Source organism: Balaenoptera borealis, assembly GCF_965194805.1.
Source record: "Balaenoptera borealis genome assembly, chromosome: 3".
NCBI lineage: Eukaryota > Metazoa > Chordata > Mammalia > Artiodactyla > Balaenopteridae > Balaenoptera > Balaenoptera borealis.
The window spans coordinates 139818756-139840131 of NC_138866.1; the positions used below are offsets into that span (position 1 = coordinate 139818756).

Sequence of the window (21376 nt, forward strand, 5' to 3'; positions counted from 1 at the left end):
ATAGACTAAGGTGCCTTAATTCAAGAACTCTCCCACAGGGGTTAGTGAGCGATGCTCTTTATAGCAAAGAACAATTCCCTTAGGAATCGGATCAAGAATGTCTTGGATGGTCTCCCATTACTTGGATAGACTACCTATTTGCTTAATCAAAAAGAAAATTGTGCTTGTATCAGAGCCACACATCCTTGCCACTAAAAACAACACTGATGCCAACTTTGGATCTTCCTTTCCTTTAAAAATGCTCTTAGGAGTCCTGAGTTTATTTTGATGAGGAATCCAAGCAGCTTTCCGACAAAGCTGAGACATCACTATAAACCAGGAAGAAACACAAAATATGGTCTTTAAGCACGTATGTGCACACATACATACACACATACACTCACACACGCACACACACCACTGACATTCAAACAATCTTTTGCTCACCAAAATAATAATTCAAATCAAAACGCAGCAAGTACGAATTCAATTTTTGGCCTGTTATGTTTAAAATCTGTTGCATCATGTAAGTAAATGTTCCCAAAACAACCACCAAAATTCCTGAAACAACAATGATCCTATTTAAAGATGCCGTGTGAATTTTAATGTTTTTCCTTTCAAACAAAAAATAATAAGTTTGATGACATGAATAGAAAATAAAGTCTTCCTCAGCTTTTTTAGGATCAGATTCATTTAAGCACAGAATGAAAATATTTTAAAAGGCCCTTTAAAATCCAAGAGGCAGATGTTCAGGTAAAAGCAAAGCCAGGAGACTGTTTATTTTAATAAAGCTATTATATGTGCTGCTCCGAATTAGGAATGGCACTGAGACTAGGGCATGTCTAAACCATCACCACCTGTTTGCCCTGAAAAATCAATTAAAGTCACACTTTCATAGCACGGCCCTTCTAACCAATAAAACTTAGACAGCTTCATCATGAGACTTGAGTCGCTCAGAGGGAATGTACTTGAAACCCAAACCCTTAGTCTCACATTCCTGCCCTGCTTGCATTCATATAAACGAACCACAGTAAAACCAGCCTTCAGGGGCAGTGGTAGAAATCAGAGGGAGAAAGAGACGAAAACAGGAGAGAAAAAGAGGAGAGAGATTCTGACTTCTATTGGTTTCATACTGAGAATCATACCTCTTTTTGGTGAATTCCAATAATTTCTTCAAAGGCTCTTTTTTTCCCCCTTTTCATTTTTTCTCCTTCAGAACAGAATCCTGTGCTACATTTTCTGTGCAGTAGAAGAGATCCAACTTTGCCAGTTGAGAGCAAGGGCAGGAAAGCCATCCCAAGTGTTTTAGTAATTAAACGAATATGCATAATGAACCATATGCCCAAAGGGCCTGTTCTTCATGTGGGCCAGATTTTTGTTTGAATTTTTAATTTTTATATACAGATGAAACATTCAGTGTAATCTACCAACAGTGCAAGGGAACATACAATAAGACGAAGTGTGAGGGACAGTCTACATAGGAGCAGGAACGAGAGACACTGGAGAAATTCTCTCCTGAAGATGTTGATTCAAATGTGTTTTTCCCCCTCTAGCAATAGTTCTCGTCATCTGCTCAGTCTTCAGGAGACACACATAACGCATACACTGACAGCTTTACACAATATGAGTAAAATACAGTGCCGTCAGCTGAAAAGTGTGAAAATCCCGTGGGACAAATAAGGATTTCTTTAAAAAAAAAAATCCGTCTACACCCATCATTCAGACTACCATCTTGAATTACAGGGAATCCTCCCAAGTCTCTTTTGGAAGCTACATAAATATATTGCAGGCTCTAGGCCACATATACTAGCAATTTGAACAGATCTAAGAGGAATTCTTACCTCTCAGTGATGCAACTGCGCATGGTGGGCAGAATATGCTCAGGGCGAAATGCAAGCTTGCCCTCCCCACTCTTATAGCAAGGCAGACTATGAATTTAAGGAGTGCAATATCGCATGTGCAACATACAGATTCCCGGGATTTCCTTAACCCCCATCATGGAAGAATTGGTAAAAGCTTCCTTTAAGCTTTTGAGTGTCATTTAGAAAATACTAAGTTAAAAATCAAAGCAATGTAAGAGATACAGAGTCTGATAAAATTACTATCTCAGCTTCCAGACACCACAGAGGAATGAGTAAGCATTCTTTAATGCAGAGAGGAGAGGTTTTTAAAAATGTGTTTGCACAACATATGAAATTTATAATGATGGTCTGGACAAAGTTATCAGGTCCTACGTGTGGGTCAGTCTTGTACACGCTTACTTCAGGATAAACATTTCAGAATGGAGTGCGTGTGTGTGTGTGTGTGTGTGTGTGTGTGTGTGTGTGTGTGTGTGTGTTGGGGGGGGGAAGCAGCACAGAGGAAACGCTGAAGTCCACTATTCTTTGCTTCTTTAACGGAAATAAATTCAATGCAAAATGCCACACTGGCCCTTATGTCATTGAGAAAAGATTATGAAAACAAACCTGATCAAAAGTCAAAGTGAAGCCTTGGATTTCTTTCAGCCCCCCTTTTTGAACGCGAATACGCTGTTGTTTTCACAATGTAAACACCAGAGATGGAATGCAAAGCATTTAAAGAGCAAGTCATAATGGAGCTGTAAATAACATCTCTCCTTGCTTTCACTATTAATTCAGAGTTTATGCCTTTGACACTGGCGAGGCTACTTGATCTAGTGGTCTCAGTGGAAAGACAGATAAACTTCAACTGCAGGCAGAAGACAAAAATTGACAAGGAGCATCACCTTTCCTGACTGTTTAAATCCTTTAAGGAAGTGTCGGAGCAATTAGAGAGGGAGTGTAATCTTTGCAGAGTGCATTAACACTCATCTGACCTCCCAGACAATAGATCAGACCTCAGACACATAATGCTTCCCTAAGGCTTTTTAGCCAGTGTATTTGATCTCTTAGTCACTGCGTGTGTGTGACTATAGGTATCCTCCATGTAGAAGGCATTATTCATTAGCACTACTGTCCACTGGCTCCAACACTGGACGGCAATCAAGCAAAAAGCAGGAAAATCACCATAATCCACAGCAGTATTTCCTGTATCTTTAAGATGGGGGGGGTGAGGGTGAGTCCAGACTTCTGGAAAATCATCTTTCACCATTCTCTTATTATTTTTTAAAGCTACAGAGTTCGCTCTGTAAAAGTGAATTAGTTACATTAATAGGAATAGGTCACTGATGAGCATCCGGTGTGTGGGGCGGGGGTGGGGCGTGGAGGGGGGAGGCGACCTCCAAAACACTGGATGCTTTTTGTCTATAAAATGAACTTTGGAATAGATTTGTTGAGAAAAAAACACCATGGGTGATAAACAACACTGTGATATGCAAAAGAAGGCAAAGGGGGGAAATCAAATAAACTCCTTGCACTGCAAGCTTTTAAATCTTCATCTATCCTGCAGGTTACGCAGCAGGACACACTGGTAAGGCAATAACCTATTTCCTGATGAACACATCCTGTTCCAACTGCTAATCTCACAGTGGAAGCTTGGCTTTTACCATTCATTATAAACATTTTCAAGAACTGCTTACCACGATATATTTTTTAATGGATTAGATTTTGGTCAGTTGCTAACAGAGCACAGAATTGAATATCCTTTATGTGAAGGCAGCAAAACAGGTTTTCCGAGGGTCTGACTTGCTTTCCACTCTTCCCCCTCATGAGTAATTGGAATAGCAATTGAAACAGAATATTAGAAGGCTAGAAGGTTTCTCTTCTTTTCTCTTTTTCCCCCTCTTCTATTATAAGAAATTCTGTATTCTACGGTACAGTATACAAGACCTTATTGGTTTTGAACTTCACCATAAGACTCAGTGAAATGTTCAGAAGAGAGACAAAGACTGAATTTCACATAATTTGCTCAAGACCATCACAGTTGTCTGTTGATGACACTCAACATCTAAAGCCTAAAGCATTTAAACCAAAATAATTACATTTTCTAGAATCAAGGCAGTTCCCCTTGAAAATGTGCACTGCAAAGGTTTTTTAAATGAGGCTACATGAAAAGACGAGAGCTGAAAATTAGCTTTATGTTTAAGCAAATCACTTTAGAGTTTGCATCTTCGAACCCAAACTTAAGAAAAAATGGCAAGTGAAAACATACATTCACAATAAGCAATTTAAGAACTTTTGAACCTCAACTAGCAGGAAAGAAAGATCTACTGAATGTTTTAACTTTGCTTGAACAAAGCCTAATATCTAAAATAATTGAAAAATTGTTATCATATCCACTATGCAATTTCTAGTGTTTTCAAACAAACTGTTTATGTTGTCTTTTTATTGCTGGGTAAAATAAATAGCTTTCAAAGAATTTGTGATTCCTCTCAGATTAAAACTAACCTTCAACAATTAGCTAAGGAAGGAAATGTCCTCTGGAAGCAACTGATTTGATACTCTGATACACAAGCAAACACTGACACACATACACCCACACAGCACTACCCTTATACAACTTAATACTCAATAGCAAAAGATTTTATGAACCTAACCGATGGCACAGGCATCAAATTTTAGCTATAGGTTAAAAAAAGTAAAATAAAAATTTAAAAAACAGGCTTAAAATGGTTATTTGCCATATAAAATCTGTACCAGCTCGGCAATAACCTAGATCTCATCTCTTGTGCATAAAGATGAACAAGCCATAAAATATGTGAGAAAATTTTTATAAAAACAGAGATTACACAACATGGAAATTTGAATTTTTTCTAATGTAACGATTTCTGCTTGTAGATGATTGTATCAAATTAAAAATAAATTACTGAAATTAAAATCCCCAAGAAACAGTGCACAGAAATTTACTTTGGGATTTTTATCATTTATGAGATTCTATCGCCACCTGCAGGACTGCCTTTAAGTAAACTCCAGCAATGGAAAGGCTATTTGCTTGCTCTCCCTTCTCTTTTCCCTTTTCCTTTCTCTCCTCTTCCTCCTCCTCTGCCCCCCTCCCCCTTGTATATGTTCGTGCGTGTGTGTATGCACATGCACAGGATTTCCTGGAAATCAATTATTTTTCTCTTGGAATGGGTACATTACTAAAAGTCTAAAAAGCATGGAATGCAAAATAAAATGTATGGAAAGAGGTATAGGCGACTGAGGCCACAGGTGGCTAATTTTTTAACAGCTAAACACACATCACATTTTCCTATTTTGCAAAGTAGAATCTGGAGCACAAATTAGCCTACAGAAATTTCCTTACCAAAAATGTGAGGACTTCAATGGTTTCCAAGGAAAGCCACTTTTGCTATGGGATAATTGACAATAAAGCTTATAATTGCATGTACCTGGCTTATACCAGAGCAGAAGAAATGTTGCTATCGGCAAATTCATACTTAGTATTCTGTTGCTCTTTAAACAAAAGACAAATGTGAGACAATATTTCACTACAAGTGTTACTGTAGCCCAATAAAGGAAGAACAAGTTGAACAGCAGAAGTCAAAACTTAAACACCCAGAACATGCAAACAGATTATCATCATCATCCTCACGTCATCATCTTCAGGCGCCAGCAGCACTACCCCTCAAGTCTTAATGAGGAAGATTCATCTGCTGGAAGAAAAGCCCACATGAAGTAACAGATACTACAGATATTTGTTCCTCCAGGGCATATTACCCCTCTGAGTAGCAGCTCTCCAGACTTATAAAATATTTTCCAAATGTAAGACTTGCAGAAAAGTATGTTTTCAAAAAAATTTTTTAATAACACAATCTGTGGACACTGTTTAGATACAGCTCATACTCACGAACTAAAACCATAATTGCAAAATTTATGACCACGAAAGCCACACACTGTAAAAATGGTATAAGGACTGAAAATCTTCTGTTCTAACAGGCCAGGAGAAAAATCACTTTCCTGAAGCCTTCAGTTTCTTCCCCCATGAATGAACATAACCCTCTGACTTAACATTCTATAGCTCCATGCTTTTCCAGACTTAAAATCGTAGCCATGGAGGTCTCAACACCAATTGAGCTAATAAGTATATTTCTTTCTTTTTATTTTTCCCTGACAAAGTGAAGTATCCCTGGCAACGAGTGTAAACAAAAAAAATTTTAAAGTTAGGCCATATATAGAAAAGTCATTTTAAAGGGCCAAAAAACACGGATTTGGGTTATAAGAAAATCCCAGGGAGACTAAAACAGTTTGTAAACACTGTACAGGAACATCGTTTAAATGATGACATAATGAATTGGCTGTTTGATTTAACTGTCTTCCTATCTTTTTTAATAAAATTGGGAGCTACAGTATCAGTCCAATGAAAACTACCCCCTCCAAATTAGCGCTGTTATTTCAAAAGCCAATGACACAACTCCAAGCTCGGCGGAGAGGTAGCAAAACACAACTTCCTGAATTATAAATCAAATGGCAAAAGTAAGATACAGTATAGTAAACCCTAACCAGACCACAAAGAAGGTTTCTCTCCATAAACATCAGATCAGGCAGCTAGAATGATTACCAGGCTCTCTTGTAACTGTCATCTGTGGTGGGTCTAATTACAGGCTGCCCGGCTAGCATGCCCGCATCACACAGCAATAAAAGGGCCAGCGGCTTGCCAAGCCCAGTCAGACAACGGAGAGCACGCGCCACCTGATGGGGAGCCCCAAAGATCAGCCAGAGAGACTAATAAAGATGACAGCTTCCAAACAAATGACAAAGCTCGGACCACCAAAAAGGCAATATCAAATTAGCCCGAAATGTGAGTGCTGAGCGTGGTTCTTCAACAGATCAAAACTGAAGCAGGAAATTGGTTCTGACTGTTTTCAGACACACCAGCACTCTATTCCTCCCTTCCAACCCTCTCTCTTTGATTTCTAAATCTTCTTTTCCATTTTTGCATCAGACAAAATGTTTGCACATCCAGGTGTCATATATAGCAACAGATGGAGGGGGGAAAAAAAGCACTCAGCTCTGTAAGAATCAAAAATAAAATCCCTCCAGATTCAGGGGCTGTTGATCCGGGTTAGAGATTTGCCAACTCCCCTCCTCCAAGTTCTCCTACTGCTGACTGTCTTTTGGACATTTTACTGCAAATTAGCACCATCACACCCACCCCCCCCACCATGGGCAGGGTCCAGAAAAAGTTGGGAAAATGCACATCAGAAAAGATTATGATTATTAAGTCGTTCAGTTGTCTTTGAATTTTACCCTCTGGTGGGGTCACAGATTGCTATGGTCAGAGGAGTAGTCGGAATACAAACAAACAGTATCTGGTAATAGATGGTCTGCATGAGTTCCAGTATTCTTCTAAGAAGCATTGATTAGATGCCTGCAATGTACTCAGCACCATCATAAGCGGTAAGGACGTACACACAGATAAAAGACTGGGTCTCTGTCATTCAATCTGTAGCTCACAATGTCTTAACATAATCCTTCAATCATATGGCTACGTTACACTGAATGATTTTTTTAGCATATGACATTAACCTGAAATATTAAAATAAAATCCCTCCTATTTTGATATAAAGAACTTAATTTATTAGGTCAAACATGAAAAGTACTATCACAGCCTTAAAGGTAGAATCACATAATTTGGAATTTGGTGGTTCCATGCACATTAATCAGCTCTAGAGATAGTTGACTCTTGTACATTAATTGCATGACACAGAATACAATTGTTTGCATTTCTACCCCATTCTCGAACAGGTCCTCCACATCCTTTGCAAAGAAACAGCAACTCTGTGTGTGTGTGTTTGTGTGTGTACCTGTACCCACTTCAGCGAAGCTTTTCTCTGAGTTAGGAGAGCAACACCCTAACCTCCCAATAGTTATATCAGCTAATAATTCCTACTCACATTTGTACCTCACTTCATATGTTTAAAATAGTTCCATGCTTATTATTTAATTTGCTCTCCAAAGGGCAAACTTAATTTTTCTTACGGTGTGCTTTATTAATTAAAAGTTTACTGCTTTGGTTTCAAATATAAGAGGAGGACAGAGGAGGGAAGCTGGGGGAGAGAAAGAAAGGGTGCAGCAAAGGAGGTGGAGAGGGATACTGGGGAGAGGCTGGGAGGCTGGCGGATGGGGTGAGAAGGGAGAGAGAGGGAGAGATGAAGCGGGGAAGAGAAGAAAAGAGGGGAGGAAGACAGATGGTCGGATGACTTACTATGATCATTTCATCTCTGTATCTCAATATCTAGCAGTGTATGAGACACTGGACAAACAATGATTGTGGAAAGGGAGGGAAGGAGGGAGGGAGGAAGAGGGGCAAGCTTGAAGGAGGCAGTGAAGCACTGGTTTGGTCAAGGAGGGACATGATCACTGAAGTCTTTTCTTCATCTAAGATTTAAGTTCCTAAATTCAGGATCAAGTTCAAATTAACAGTAGGGTATCTCTGGACAGCAGAGTGAACTAGACTGAGTTCTCTGGAATCTGTAAAGGACAATGGCTCCTAACCAGAAAATTCACAGAAGGCAGAAAAATGTATACTTGCAAGTACATCCCAATAGAAAGCTTAGGAAAGGCAGCAGGTAGAGACGGAGAGTTCCCATACAGGGCCTGGACCTATCAGAACCATTCACTTATTAACCAGCAGGGCCGTGTGAAGACTGACAACATATGCTATTCTGGGATTTTAAAAAATGAAGACCTAATGCTTACTATTCAAAATTGGGATGCTCCAAAATACCAGCTGATTTCATTCAGTATAGCTAGGATTCTGCCTGGAAATGCAATTCAATTATAAAGTTGAAAATATGAACATGAAATATACTAAAATAGCTAAGAGTGTCCTTTTAAATTTTCAATAGATAATCTTTTAATGCAATTACTGTAATTTTATTAAATGGCATAATTAGTTAATGCCTGAGAAGTTGTCAATAGAAGGTGCAATTATGTTGTAAAAAATTATAATCACAATGTGCAATAATGGATTGTTCTTATGGAAAAAAATACTGAAAAAGAACTTTAACGTATTTTTAAAAGTATGTTAGGTAGTCCTCTGCAAAAAGAAAGATTTGGGAAATCATCATACAAATGTTAAATAAAACAAATAATAAACTGGCAAATATTTTAAGCATTTAATGTAATATATTTATACATTTTTGCATGTAAGTATATATACGTAACATTTAAGATGCCTAAAAAATTTTCTCCAGACAAAATGGTGATTGTAACTGTGGATTTTTTTTCAGTTTTACTGTTAATCTTTGAGCAGCAACTGCACAAACACCCACCAAACAGGCATTGATGCCTGCTGTGCACATCCGACTGTGACTTCTGGTGGGTGTGGAAACAGCCACCAAAAGTTGAATCAAATGCAGTGCATCTAGTTGTGAATAAACTGGTGATAGAATTTTTTTTAAAAAAAAGAAAAATCTTTTAGACCTAGTTAACACATAAATATCTAAAGCATCAAAAAGACAACTGACCAGCACTATTTTAATCGTCCAATCTGAAAACAAAACGTCCAGTGTAATTGTCATTTGTACCAAAGTAAGTTCAATCTGAATGTCCTGTGGGCCACAGAAGGGATTATAAACAGGGACACTCCGCAAGGTCTCATGAAATTTTTATCAAATCGTTCTCAGAAAACTTTCAGCAGCGAAACTTTTTGCTTCCCAAATGCCCTCTGCTTCTCAGTGTTTTGTGTGTGAGTGCGTGTACGCACACATGTGTGTGATGGAAGGGTTCGTTCTGTTACAGTTGCTATTGTTTTTAAGTTCAGTTTGAAATCATTTCACACTTCTCAAAATTCTAGGATCTCTAAAAGCTAAGAATTCTATATATGTTAAATAGGGGCTATCACTAAGAAAGTGGAGAATTGTATTTTAACCTTATTGAGGAGCGGGACAGTTGATTGATGCTTTAAATTATGTATCATATTGCAGGCCCTGTCAACTCTGAAGAATTAATTCTTCATTTTCTTACAATCAAAAAATGCAGGAAAAAAAGTCACAGATGTTAAAAGCATAGCTTTATGAAAATACCCATTGATATATGGTAGACTTAGATTGCTTTTTAACATCAAAGGTCCAAGTAAAATTTTAATAAATAAGGAATCCGTCAATGCCCCCATAGACTCCTCTCCCTCAACGCAAGAGGCGAGGGCCTGAAAGAGTGGTGGAAAACCAAACTACATAAATGCAATCCTTTTTTACAGCATTGGGAGACCTTTGCTATTTCAAATAATTTTCTGATGATGCCAACTGTCAAGTAAATGTTTTCTGTCATATGAAAAAATTAATGCACTTATGCCATAATATAACCTTAGGTCTTTTTATAGACAACATTTGGGGCTTGTATATAAAGTACTATTACCCGAGAGAAAAACAAATCAAAAAAACTCATACAGATGATTGCTTCTACAATACAAATACCACAGTGCAAAATTATCTTTTGAAAACAAACTCAATTCCTCTTAACTATCATCAAATAATGTATTTGCACTAGACATGGGAATATATTGTACAATACAGCACCCTTCCCACAGTAGAAATATGAGCCAATTTCTCTGAAAGTCACTGTTTTAAGATATTTAATAGTAATTTACTAATGTAGATAGTTACTCATCTCTACTACTAGCCCTTATTCTGAACAACTTGGAATTCTTGAAGAAGATCTGAAAACTACAGATTCCTTCCATGGCTCCTTCCGTCAGTTGTTTTCACTCTTCACTCTCCCCTTGAAAGCCCTTCTACATCATCTAAGAGCTTCCTCCAAAAGCGGGAAAAGATAACTCAGACCTCAGTTTGGGGCTTAGCCTAGAACCAAGCACTGAGGTTTTCCAGACCATCAAGCTGAATTCCACGGAGGTCATAAGCATGTGATTCCCACGGTCTGGGCTGTTCCCCAAAGATGCCAGAGACATTTCTACCTTTCACTTCTTTAATTTTACTCCATCTCTTGTGAATATAATGACTATGTCTGAGAATTATTCTTACCCGTATGATAAGGATTTCTTTCTCCCAAAGCATCTTGGAATAGGCTTAGCTTCCATTTATAACATCTAGATATTATACGTATCTGCAATGACTCATATGGTTGTCCCTGGAGCCATTATATTGACCTAAATACAAGGATCGTGATCACTGCATCCTGGGCATCAATGACAGGCAGTGTAGCCCAACGTTTACATCCATGGACTCTAAATCCTGATGGTCTGGGTTTAAATCTCAGCTCTGTCTCTTAAAAGCATATGAGCTCTGACACTTTATTTAACCCTTATTTAACTTCTATGGGCTTATTTTTCTTATCTGTAAAAAGAAGGAAATACTGATACTGGCATCTACATCAGCAGGTTGTTATGAGAACTAAATGAATTAACACTTGTAACATGCTTTAGGACAGTACCTGACACATAGTAATCACTGAAACAACGCAAGCCATTAATTATCCCCAGAGTTCAGAGCCTGTGACTGGGAATGACCATGGGCATGTATACAAAATACCATGTATATTTACAAATCCATTCATAGGGAAATATACAGATGTGCTTCTTCTAGCCATGATGTTTTAGTTATAGGCCTCTGTCCATAAGCTGACATCTTATATTAATTTATCTTTCAATTGGAAAAACTGAGAATGTGAACTTTTGAGTGAAAAACAATTATCTTTAGCTTAAAGCAAGTAAAGCTCAGAAAACACATTAAAAAAAAAATCTAGAAAACTTAGAGGAAGGAGAAAGACTCAAAAGAGGTAATGACACGGGGAGGGGGAAGGGTAAGCTGGGATGAAGTGAGAGAGTGTCATGGACATATATACACTACCAAATGTAAAATAGATAGCTAGTGGGAAGCAGCCACATAGCACAGGGAGATCAGCTGGGTGCCCTGTGACCACCTAGAGGAGTGGGATAGGGAGGGAGGGTGGGTGGGAGGGAGACGCAAGAGGGAAGAGATATGGGGATATATGTATATGTATAGCTGATTCACTTTGTTATACAGCAGAAACTAACACACCATGTAAAGCAATTATACTCCAATAAAGATGTTAAAAAAAAAAAGAGGTAATGAGCAAGGTTTCCCGTAATTATCCTAACAAAAAATTAAGCTTACAGAAGTATGATTTGGAATCTGACTGCTCTAAAAAAGTCCACATTCAGTGACCTACTGTATAGCACAGGGAACTATATTCAATACCTTGTAATAACCTATAATAGAAAAGAATCTGAAAAAGAATAGACATATATATATATGTATAACTGAATCACTTTGTTGTACACCTGAAACTAATACAACATTGTAAATCAACTATACTTCAATAAAAATTAAAGAAAGATAGTCCACTTTTAATTTCTTACAATAACAATGAATTAAACAGTATACAGCAACAGTCACGTGGCAGGTGTCAGGAAATTGAAGATAACTTTCTTCTCTTAGTATTGGGAGAACAACCACCCACATTAAGTGGAGAGGGGATTAATCCCCTAGTGGGGGAGGTTAATGCTTAGACAGTCTAACAAGATAAATTTTCTCATGTTTGTTCATCCACTTCTGACTGGACACCACAGGACCTAGATCTCAACAGGTTGCTTTCCTTTAACTCCTGCTTTCAACAAGATACGATATATTCATACATACATCCACAGGATCCCTTAGAAAATGTATGGCTTGCTTTCATAAAGTCTTAAGATTAACAACCATAATATACTAAACATGATCTTATAACATTCCTGCTTTGTATCAACTGAAAATAGAAACATGAACATGATGTTAGTAAGGCAACTTCATGTTACCTGACAAAACAGAAGTGAAAAATTCCTATGTTTCTGCCCTTAGCTTGTGGTGCTGTACCTCGAGGTAAAGGAAGAGCCCCAATGGAGATGGGTTTAGCCAAGACGGTTCTTTTCACACCTGTGCAGTGAACCCTCAAAGAGCACTTATCCTAATTTCTAATAGAGAAAGGCCTTCACATGCAGTCCTACTGTTCAATAAATTCTTGGCTTAGGACCTTGCTTCAGACCAGCACGAAATTGCTCTGCCCCTGTAATGCCAAGGCAAGTGGACGAAGCATGAACAAAGTACCACATGGATGAATAAAGACCAGGAGCAGCATTCTGTCCTCAGCAGATCATAGGAGAACATCAGTGTGTACTGTACCACCAAAGACAAACACGGTGTTCTCAGTAGTGGAGTGAGGGAGCGAAGCCAGGCTTCAGCATCACAGTCTCCCCATTCCTCCCTCTCTGGCCCAGGTCACCCGAGGATCCAACATTGTGCAGAAAGACAACCCTGAACAGAGTCTTACAGAGTCAGGGACACAGCCAGTGGCAGCCCACAGGCCTGGAATCACCCATCAGCACTCCACAAGCAGCTAGCGTTAAGTCTGTAAGCAAGAGCCATGAAAGCAAAATGTTTTCTGAAAAATATGAAGGCTTGGCTACCCATGATCTTATTAAAGAAAATAAGGGAGACTACAATGCATTTTTTATTTTATCCTAATAATGTACTTTCTTTATATGTTCTCGCTTTAAGAGTAGAAATAGTTTTGGAGTGACCATCATGATGGTAGCAACAAAAACATTCTCTAATGAAATTACACATCATCAGCTTAGGGAGGGGAGGTACCTACGTCTCTACATCTGCAGTATCTCTGAGATCCACCATGGCTGGTCAAAGTAAATGTGAGATAAACATTCAAAAGTAGAGTTTCAAATGAAAACAGAAAACTAAGTGTATCTGAGTGAAGCTGTCTTTATTTCAGTACCTTCAGGACAACCTAGAGAGAGAGAGAACGGATGCACATATCACTCGTAATTGACTCTGCATTTTCCAATGATGTCCAATGGAAAATGTCCCCCATCCACACCTGCAGTGGGGCCTCCCACCATCTCATAAACTCAGGTACCCTTGCAAAATCACATTTTGGCAAACCAGCAAGAAGAGCACTCCTCTATCTTTCGTTCCTTGGGCCTTAGGGACTTTAAAGGAGGATGTGCTGGCCTGCCTCTGACAGCCAGCCTGGCAGAGGGCTGTGCGGTGTGGTGTCGGCAAGGAGGGTCCACTCAGGTCCCAGGCCATGCAGAAGTGGCCCCAGTGGCAAGGTTCCCTTCTCGTTTAGAAGCCCCCTCTATGAAACAACTTATTTCTATTCATTTGTTGTAATCTTTCTTCAGATCAGGCTGACAGCCCATTAATCATTTCTGTCATCCCCCTACATAATCCAGTGCAACAGATCTCTGTTTTTCTAAAAATCTCAGTGCCAGAAACTAAGCTCAAGCAAGAGGAAATCCCTCTTCCTCCAAGGGACTGGCCGGGGTGCTGACTGGAAGAAGCCACCAATCATGTTGACTCGCCTCTTTTGCCCAGAATCACACAGAACATTCCCTGGAAAGTTTGTAGAGAGGATTCAGGTGGGAAACAGAGGCAGGGAGGCTGAAGAGGAACCCAACACACGAAGCCCCCAGCTGAGGAGAATGTGAGAAAGGGAAGTGGATGAATCAATGCCAAGTCAAAGGCAGATAGGGATTAATAAAATCCTTTTTAATGCTGTTATCAAGCCCAATTGTTCTAGCAACTTTAAAACAAAGAAAAAGTATATTAAAGGCCAAGGCTGCAGCCATCACAGGCCTTCTACCTCCTGAACCAATGAAAAACTAACATTAACTAAAGATAAAACAATGTGTTAAAATGGCTAAGAAAAAGCCTCTTATGGAGCCAGTATACAGCTTGCATAATAAAGGTGTCCCACTGACCCACTGACCCACTGACCTCTGGGACCGATTTTTTTTTTTTTAATGTGGATGAGCCTGGTGGGTAAGAGAGAGAGCATGGATGATAGAAAACAGGAGACAAAAGAGCCGTGATCATGACTCAACCACTCACACATCGTATGAGGTCCTACTGTGATCTTTGCACAGTGCAGAAGTTAATGACATAATACCAGAAGGCACAAGATTAGCAGTCGAGCAAATTGGTTTCTCCTCCCATGCCTGACGCTACCAATCTGATCAATGACAAGTGCCTTTACAGATGAGGGAGGATGCCCACAGATGTAAAGTGAGGACATTATGCTCACTTTCAAGTCCTTACAAGATCCTTGGACTCTCAGTGGTTGACCTAGGTGGTTTTAAGATCTCATGCAGTTCTGAGATTCCGTGATTTTATTATGTTCATAAGGAAAGGCCAACTATTATTATAAGAATGTATTTCACAGACAGTGGTTCTCCTTTGTGGTGTTGGGTCAAGGTGTAATGTGTAGTAATCGGTTACATTTCAAGAGGTTTGATCTGAATACATGTTTTTTATACCAAAGTTTGCCAATGATTTACTTAAAACATAAATTAGAGCAATTTAGTCTTCATTTAGTCATGTGATTTTTCAACTGCCGTTTTTCAGAAAACACTGGCCCTCATGGGTACAGAAGGAGACAAACACATTGTGGGGACTATACAAATGGTTTATCATAAGCACCACAGAAACATTTAAAAATGCATAGAACACTGGCTCTCTTTACCTTATCAAGAGATAGTATATAAGTATGATTTGGGTAATTTAAGGGATTTCCAAGGGTAAATCTGACAAGTATGGTCTTGGAAAGACACCTCCTACATAATCTCCTATGTCATAATATATTTTAGAAAGATGAATGGCTATCCTTTTTTTAAAAGTTTCCTTCCCAGGGTAAACTTCAGCTATGTTGAATGTACCTCATTCTGCTTCACGTAAGTAAAATAAAACCCATCTGCATTCGGACTTGGGACTCAGAAGCAAATAAGCTGAACATAAAAAAGGAAGCTTACCACGAATGCTACTGTACTTCTCAATGTGGATTCCCATTGGAAGCAGCTTTTAAGGAACTGTATTGTATTCCAGACTGTCATGCTGAGTCTTTTCACTCGGTCTACATCTCTTGATAAGATCTGATTAAAAAAATGGAAAACAGGGAACTAGGTTTAAACACTCCAAATATCCTCTTTAGATCAGACAGCTTGGTCATTTAAATTATATTCTGTATAACTGCCAATGAATAAAACAGCAAAAATGAAGAGTCCTAATGCTTTTTCTAAAGTTCATTTTTAAACTATGATCATCCTGGGAGGAAAAGAAAATCCAATGCATTTTATAGCTCCTTTGAAGGAGAATAGGCTGTTTCAATAATGTTCAGCACAAAACTGAGCTGGTAAAAAATACAGCAGTCAGGGGACTTCCCTGATGGCGCACTGGTTAAGAATCCTCCTGCCAATGCAGGGAACACGGGTTGGATCCCTGGTCTGGGAAGATCCCCCATGCCATGGAGCAACTAAGCCCGTGTACCACAACTACTGAGCCTGTGCTCTGGAGTCTGCGAGCCACAATTACTGAGCCCACGCACCACAACTACAAAAGCCTGAGCGTCCTAGAGCCCACGCGCCACAAATACTGAGCCCGCGTGCTGCAACTACTGAAGCCCGCACACCTAGAGCCCGTGCTCCGCGACAAGAGAAGCCACCAGTGAGAAGGCCGCCCACCGCAATAAAGAGTAGCCCCCGCTCGCCTCGACTAGAGAAAGCCCGCACACAGCAACAAAGCCCCAACGCAGCCAAAAAAAAAAAAAAAAAACAGCAGTCAGGCATGTGATATGTGTGTGTGTGTTTGAGAGAGACAGACAGAATGGAATGAGGGTCTATGTTGTTTAGTTTGGAAGGAAATGGGTAGATTTACAGTAGAAATGTACATGTATTCTAGCTAATCTAGTCCAAAAGAAAAAGTCTATTCTAAAGGAAAGTAAAGTTCTGGGAAGGAAATCCAGCTCTCCTACCTCTTTGCTGTGTGACCTTGGGCCAGTTTCTTAACCTCTCTCCTACTCAATGGGGTTGATAGGAGTGCTAACCTTGTACGTTGTGGAGAGAATTAAAGGGCTTAGAAGAGAGCCTGGCACATACTAAGTGATTTTAAGTATTTGTGTCATGAGCACAAGTTTCAACTTTATAAAAATCTGGGGACGCTTAGTGGTGAGAGGAACTTGGGGAGAAACCTAACATACCCCAGGGTCTCAGCCCCAAAACCCCCCGGTGCTCTCAGAGCCCAAAGCCACCCAACGCGGAGGTCCTGTTTGGCAAAGGAAATGTCTTTTCTCCCAGGTGTAGGTAGATTCATTTCAATTTGTTTGCAAAGCAGCTATGCCACCTACCTCAACTCAGGTTTTAACTTTCAAGTAAACAGAGCAAAAGGCAATAATAACAACAATAATAAAGCCATTTACTCAGATTACACAAAATAAATATTACACTCAATGTTACGGCAGACCAAAACAAAACATTTGGATGCTCCCTTCAGAAGAGGGTTAAGGCCTTTCCCGAGCGTGTCCAGAAGTTCATGGGAAACCAAAGGATGATAAGATGCCTTTATATTTAACTTGCTTTATGTAATCCACAGCTGCTCACCCCACAGGAAGTGGTGGAAGTAATAAACACTTTAAAAAGGGGACACTTTGTTCTTTGCTACACAACTGAAGAGGGGCCGTAAGTACAGAGTGAAATCCTGAACTGTGTCTGAATAGGACAGGGAGGGGCTCTGAAAAGAACTGAAAAGGTCATGTTAAAAAAAAAAAAAAATGTGGAACTTCCTCTACTTGGCCCTGATCTTCACTTTTTGTTGAACTGATGAGAGAGGAATTAAGGGCAACAGGCAGAGGGAGTGAGAGTTAACTCAATAGGAGGTAAAATGCCAACACAATCCAAATTTAGCCAAAAATGTGGTAGGAGCAGCTATCGGTGAATCTGAGGCTGGACATCTCGAAAGATCAACTGGGTTAATTCCATGATGGACTCCACTGGCAGAATGCCTCCCTGAAATGTTGAAAGATGGAGAGTAAAGTGGCTGTGATTCAAGGAGGGTAGGAGGGGCAAGTAAATTCAAGAGAAGGTTTATGGCTTGACGCTCAGAACTTTTGTTTACAAAATGGTTCAGGGGATGAATGGAGGGCTGACACCCTCTGCAGCATCCAATAGATATGTTCTGAGTCTTTCCCTTCTTACTGAGCCCAGCTGAAGTCCTTGTCTAGGGAGAGAAGGGGAGATGGAGGAAGGAGTGGAGAGATGGGGAGACAAGCGGGGAGAGGGAGGAGGGAGAGAGGAAAACAGAGAAGGAGGGCGAGATGCAAACAAGTCATGACGAGTAAGTACTCCGGGTGCTGGGTGCTGACTGTACCAACAAGCCAGTTTACTGCACTGACCTACCTTTTTGGACAGCTTGCGGCTATCTTCAGCAAAGCGCTTTTCTCTGGGAGTAAAGGTCCGAATACTTGCTTTGATCTAGAAAGACAGCAGTGTTAAAAGGGGCAGCATTGAGACGGACTTGACTCTCTTCTTTTTCTAATGACTGAGAAGCTCTGGAAACCAATACCTTCTGACCCTAAGGGCACGGGGTTAGGGGGTTGGGGGGTGGGCAGAGACATGGTGGGTACCCGGAGCTCTGCATGGGTCTCTGGAGTCTCATTTCATGAATATCACTCGGGTAGGTCAGACTGGAGATTCCAGAGTGTTGTTTCCACGTTGCAAATCAAAGAGATATTTTAAACCACTGCAGAGATTGGGCTCATGAAGTCCTCAAACCAAAGTCTCTAAAAAAAGTAAAACTTCCTTTCACATCAAAGTTTTGAACTACTCTTTGCCAGTAATACCTTGCGTGTGAAAATCAGTTTCCGGCTTATAAAAACATCTTTTCCATAGAGAATCTCATTTCCTCTCAATGATCCAGAAAAATAAGTAAATGAGTCATTTTAGCCCAGCTTTTAGGGAATAAACTGAGGGTCAGAGAGATTTCATGGTTTATCCAAATCACTAAACTGAGGAAAACCTCAAAGAACAAAATTCAAGTCCTTCTCCTCTACATCAGATGGACAACTAGAACATTACTTAACAGTTTTTCATTTAAGGCTGTTTTTCCCCCTAAAACTCAAGTTTTACCTGTGTGCATAGTCTATATACAAGTGTTTGCCAGAAGAAAAGAGGAGATGAAGGGTGATTTGTGTGCAACACACACATATGATCTCCTTGAAGGGAAAGGTTAAGAAATGGGGAAAAAGAGGAAGTAACAACAGACCCCATACTGGAGGCTGTGCCCAGAGTTCTAACATTTCCAGGAATAAAATATAAAACTTCCCTGCCATTGATTTTATGAATAATCTCTTAAAGATAGTAAACAATCAGCAATGTAGCATCGGGATAATTGAGGAGTCAGAAAGATCTGGATCTGGATCCCGACTCACTCATTTATCAGCAAATCAGCTCCCCTGTTTAATTCCATTTGCTCATCATAAGATGGCATTCATGATAGCTAGGGACCAGGCTTATTGTGGGGATGAAATGAAATAATATCAGAGCCTGGCACATCGTAGATGGCCAATAAATGGCAGCCATTCTTCTAATTACTGTAAAAGCGCCATTATGCTACATTCATTTACCCCACTAACTGGATTAACCTGTGCCCTCCCTTCCCTTTCTAGAACCTACTGCTGATACCATGGCAAGGAAAGCTCACAGCTAAGTAAGCCATGTCTGCACAGGCCTAGGGATTTCTGCTCCTGACAGTCGAATAGTATTTCCATCGAGAAACAACTGTGCTAATTCGTAAACCTATTTATGCCAATTTTACCCGTTACTATAATTCTATATTTAATTAATTATTATATACATTATTGAAATACAGATCAAAAGACTTGAAATCGATGTTGCTCTAGAAAGCCTTGAGAAAAGTCAGTTACTAAAAAGATACTGCTATTGAGGTGATGATTTTATGGAAAAATAATCTGGAGGAATTCCACATTCAGATTGTTCTGTGAGTGTCTTTAAAGAATATATCTACTTTCAAGAAACTGAAATTACAAATCATAGATGTTATGGGTGTATTTATGCAAGGAATATGCTGTAGAACTAAAAATAATATGTCCATGCTATTTAAAAAAAGGTTTTAGGCCCGCACCTAAAAATTGGCAAGTGAATGTATATTTATGTATTTTATTTATATTAAACTAAAAGTTTAAGATACATTAAAAAAAAATCCTCCTTTAACTGTAGTTTTCAATTGAGTAACTACTGTCTTGATAGTGTTGGATAGCAGGACATCTACTATAATAATTAAATAACATGTTAGAGTCTTGAAGATATCTCTGTCCAACAGCCAACTGTTGCCTTGGAAGAAGATTAAAGGTAATAAAGCTAAGAACCTAATTTTCCTCTTATTTTTTTTTTCCCTTGACATATATTGAGAATTACACACCATCAATTCTACTGGCCCAACAGGATTAATACCAGAATGTCCAGCACTGATTTTTCTTGCCTCAGTTTTAAAACACTATTTTCTTTGTAGCTGCAAAAATTCTGAAACATTTTACATTGATTTGAAACTCTCCAGGCTGGTCATCTTTTACTCTCCATAGAGAGACGCTGGGAGATCTGTCCAGTTAGACCTACCGGATTATATATGAGGTCCATCTCCAAGTAAATAACTCCTTTAAAAGCTTGTTCTAAATCTTTATTCTTCAACACGTAACAGTTTGTCTGTCCATCTCGAATCTGTCATAAACAATAGATAAAATACAGACTTTCTATGGGATTTAAACTGAACGAGCTGACAAAATTGAAAATGCAGAACGCATACACAGATGAAGCCAATATTAAGCAAATATTAAAACTATGTAAATATTAAATCATAAATCAACTTTTAATTCTAGAGTGCTGCTATAACTGATAAGAAGATAAAGTAACAATCACCAGGCTGAAACTGATATACGAAAGGAAAATTAGTGGTACAAATTATTACTAAGCCTACCAGGGCTTTCATTCAAAAATCCCAGAGGTTGAACATTTTTATTTGTTAAAAAATGATGAATATTCTACAAAATTTCTGGCAAGTACTACTCAAGACTGCCAAGGTCATGGGAAAAAGGAAAAACTTGGAAACTGCCACAGTCAGAAGACTAAGATTAGATGATAAAATGCAATGTGGTACCCTGGGTTGGATCCTGGAACAGAAAAAGGACATTAGTGGAAAAACTGGTGAAATCCAAATAAAGACCAGAGTTTAGTTAATAGCAATGTACAATGTCAGTTTTTTTCTTAGTTTTGATAAATGCATCATGGCAATGTAAGATGTTAACATTAGAGGAAACTAGGTGAGGATAGATGGGAACTCTGTATCACTTTGCAACTTTTCTGTAAACCTAGAATTATTCCAAAATAAAAAGGTTATAAAATAAGATCTTTTATTTATTTATAATATAGTATTTTATTTAATTAAAATATTATAAAATATTTTATACAATATTTTATAAAAATATTACCTTATAAAATATTAGTTTATAAAATGTTATTTTAGAAAAATATTATTGTATACAAATACTATGAAATATTTTAAAGAAATGAATAAAGGAACCAGTTTTCTAAAACTGACCAGTGTTTCACCCCGCCAAGGTGCAATGCAAATTAAATAAATCAGCATAGTTAGAGTTGAGGTCAAAATCCAAAAACATTTCAAAAGAAC

General features: G+C 38.9%; 1 protein-coding gene across 20 annotated transcripts in view; it reads right to left on the bottom strand.

Moving 5' to 3' along the window:
- The window catches only part of MCTP2 (multiple C2 and transmembrane domain containing 2), a 263257-nt gene that overhangs the window by 71012 nt on the left and 170869 nt on the right, over positions 1-21376 (bottom strand). For 18 of the 20 annotated variants that reach the window (XR_014243575.1, XM_082388909.1, XM_082388908.1 and 15 more), the window contains 3 exons: positions 20308-20409; positions 18073-18147; positions 15655-15774 (listed from right to left, as the gene is read on the bottom strand). Coding sequence is in view for 19 of the 20 variants with exons in the window: in XM_082388909.1 (XP_082245035.1) it covers positions 15655-15774; positions 18073-18147; positions 20308-20409 (297 nt within the window). In the remaining variant the exon portion in view is untranslated. Of the gene's footprint in view, positions 1-11779; positions 12600-13501; positions 13632-15654; positions 15775-18072; positions 18148-20307; positions 20410-21376 lie in introns of those variants that run through there. The other 2 variants (XM_082388903.1, XM_082388904.1) reach the window with 2 other exon arrangements.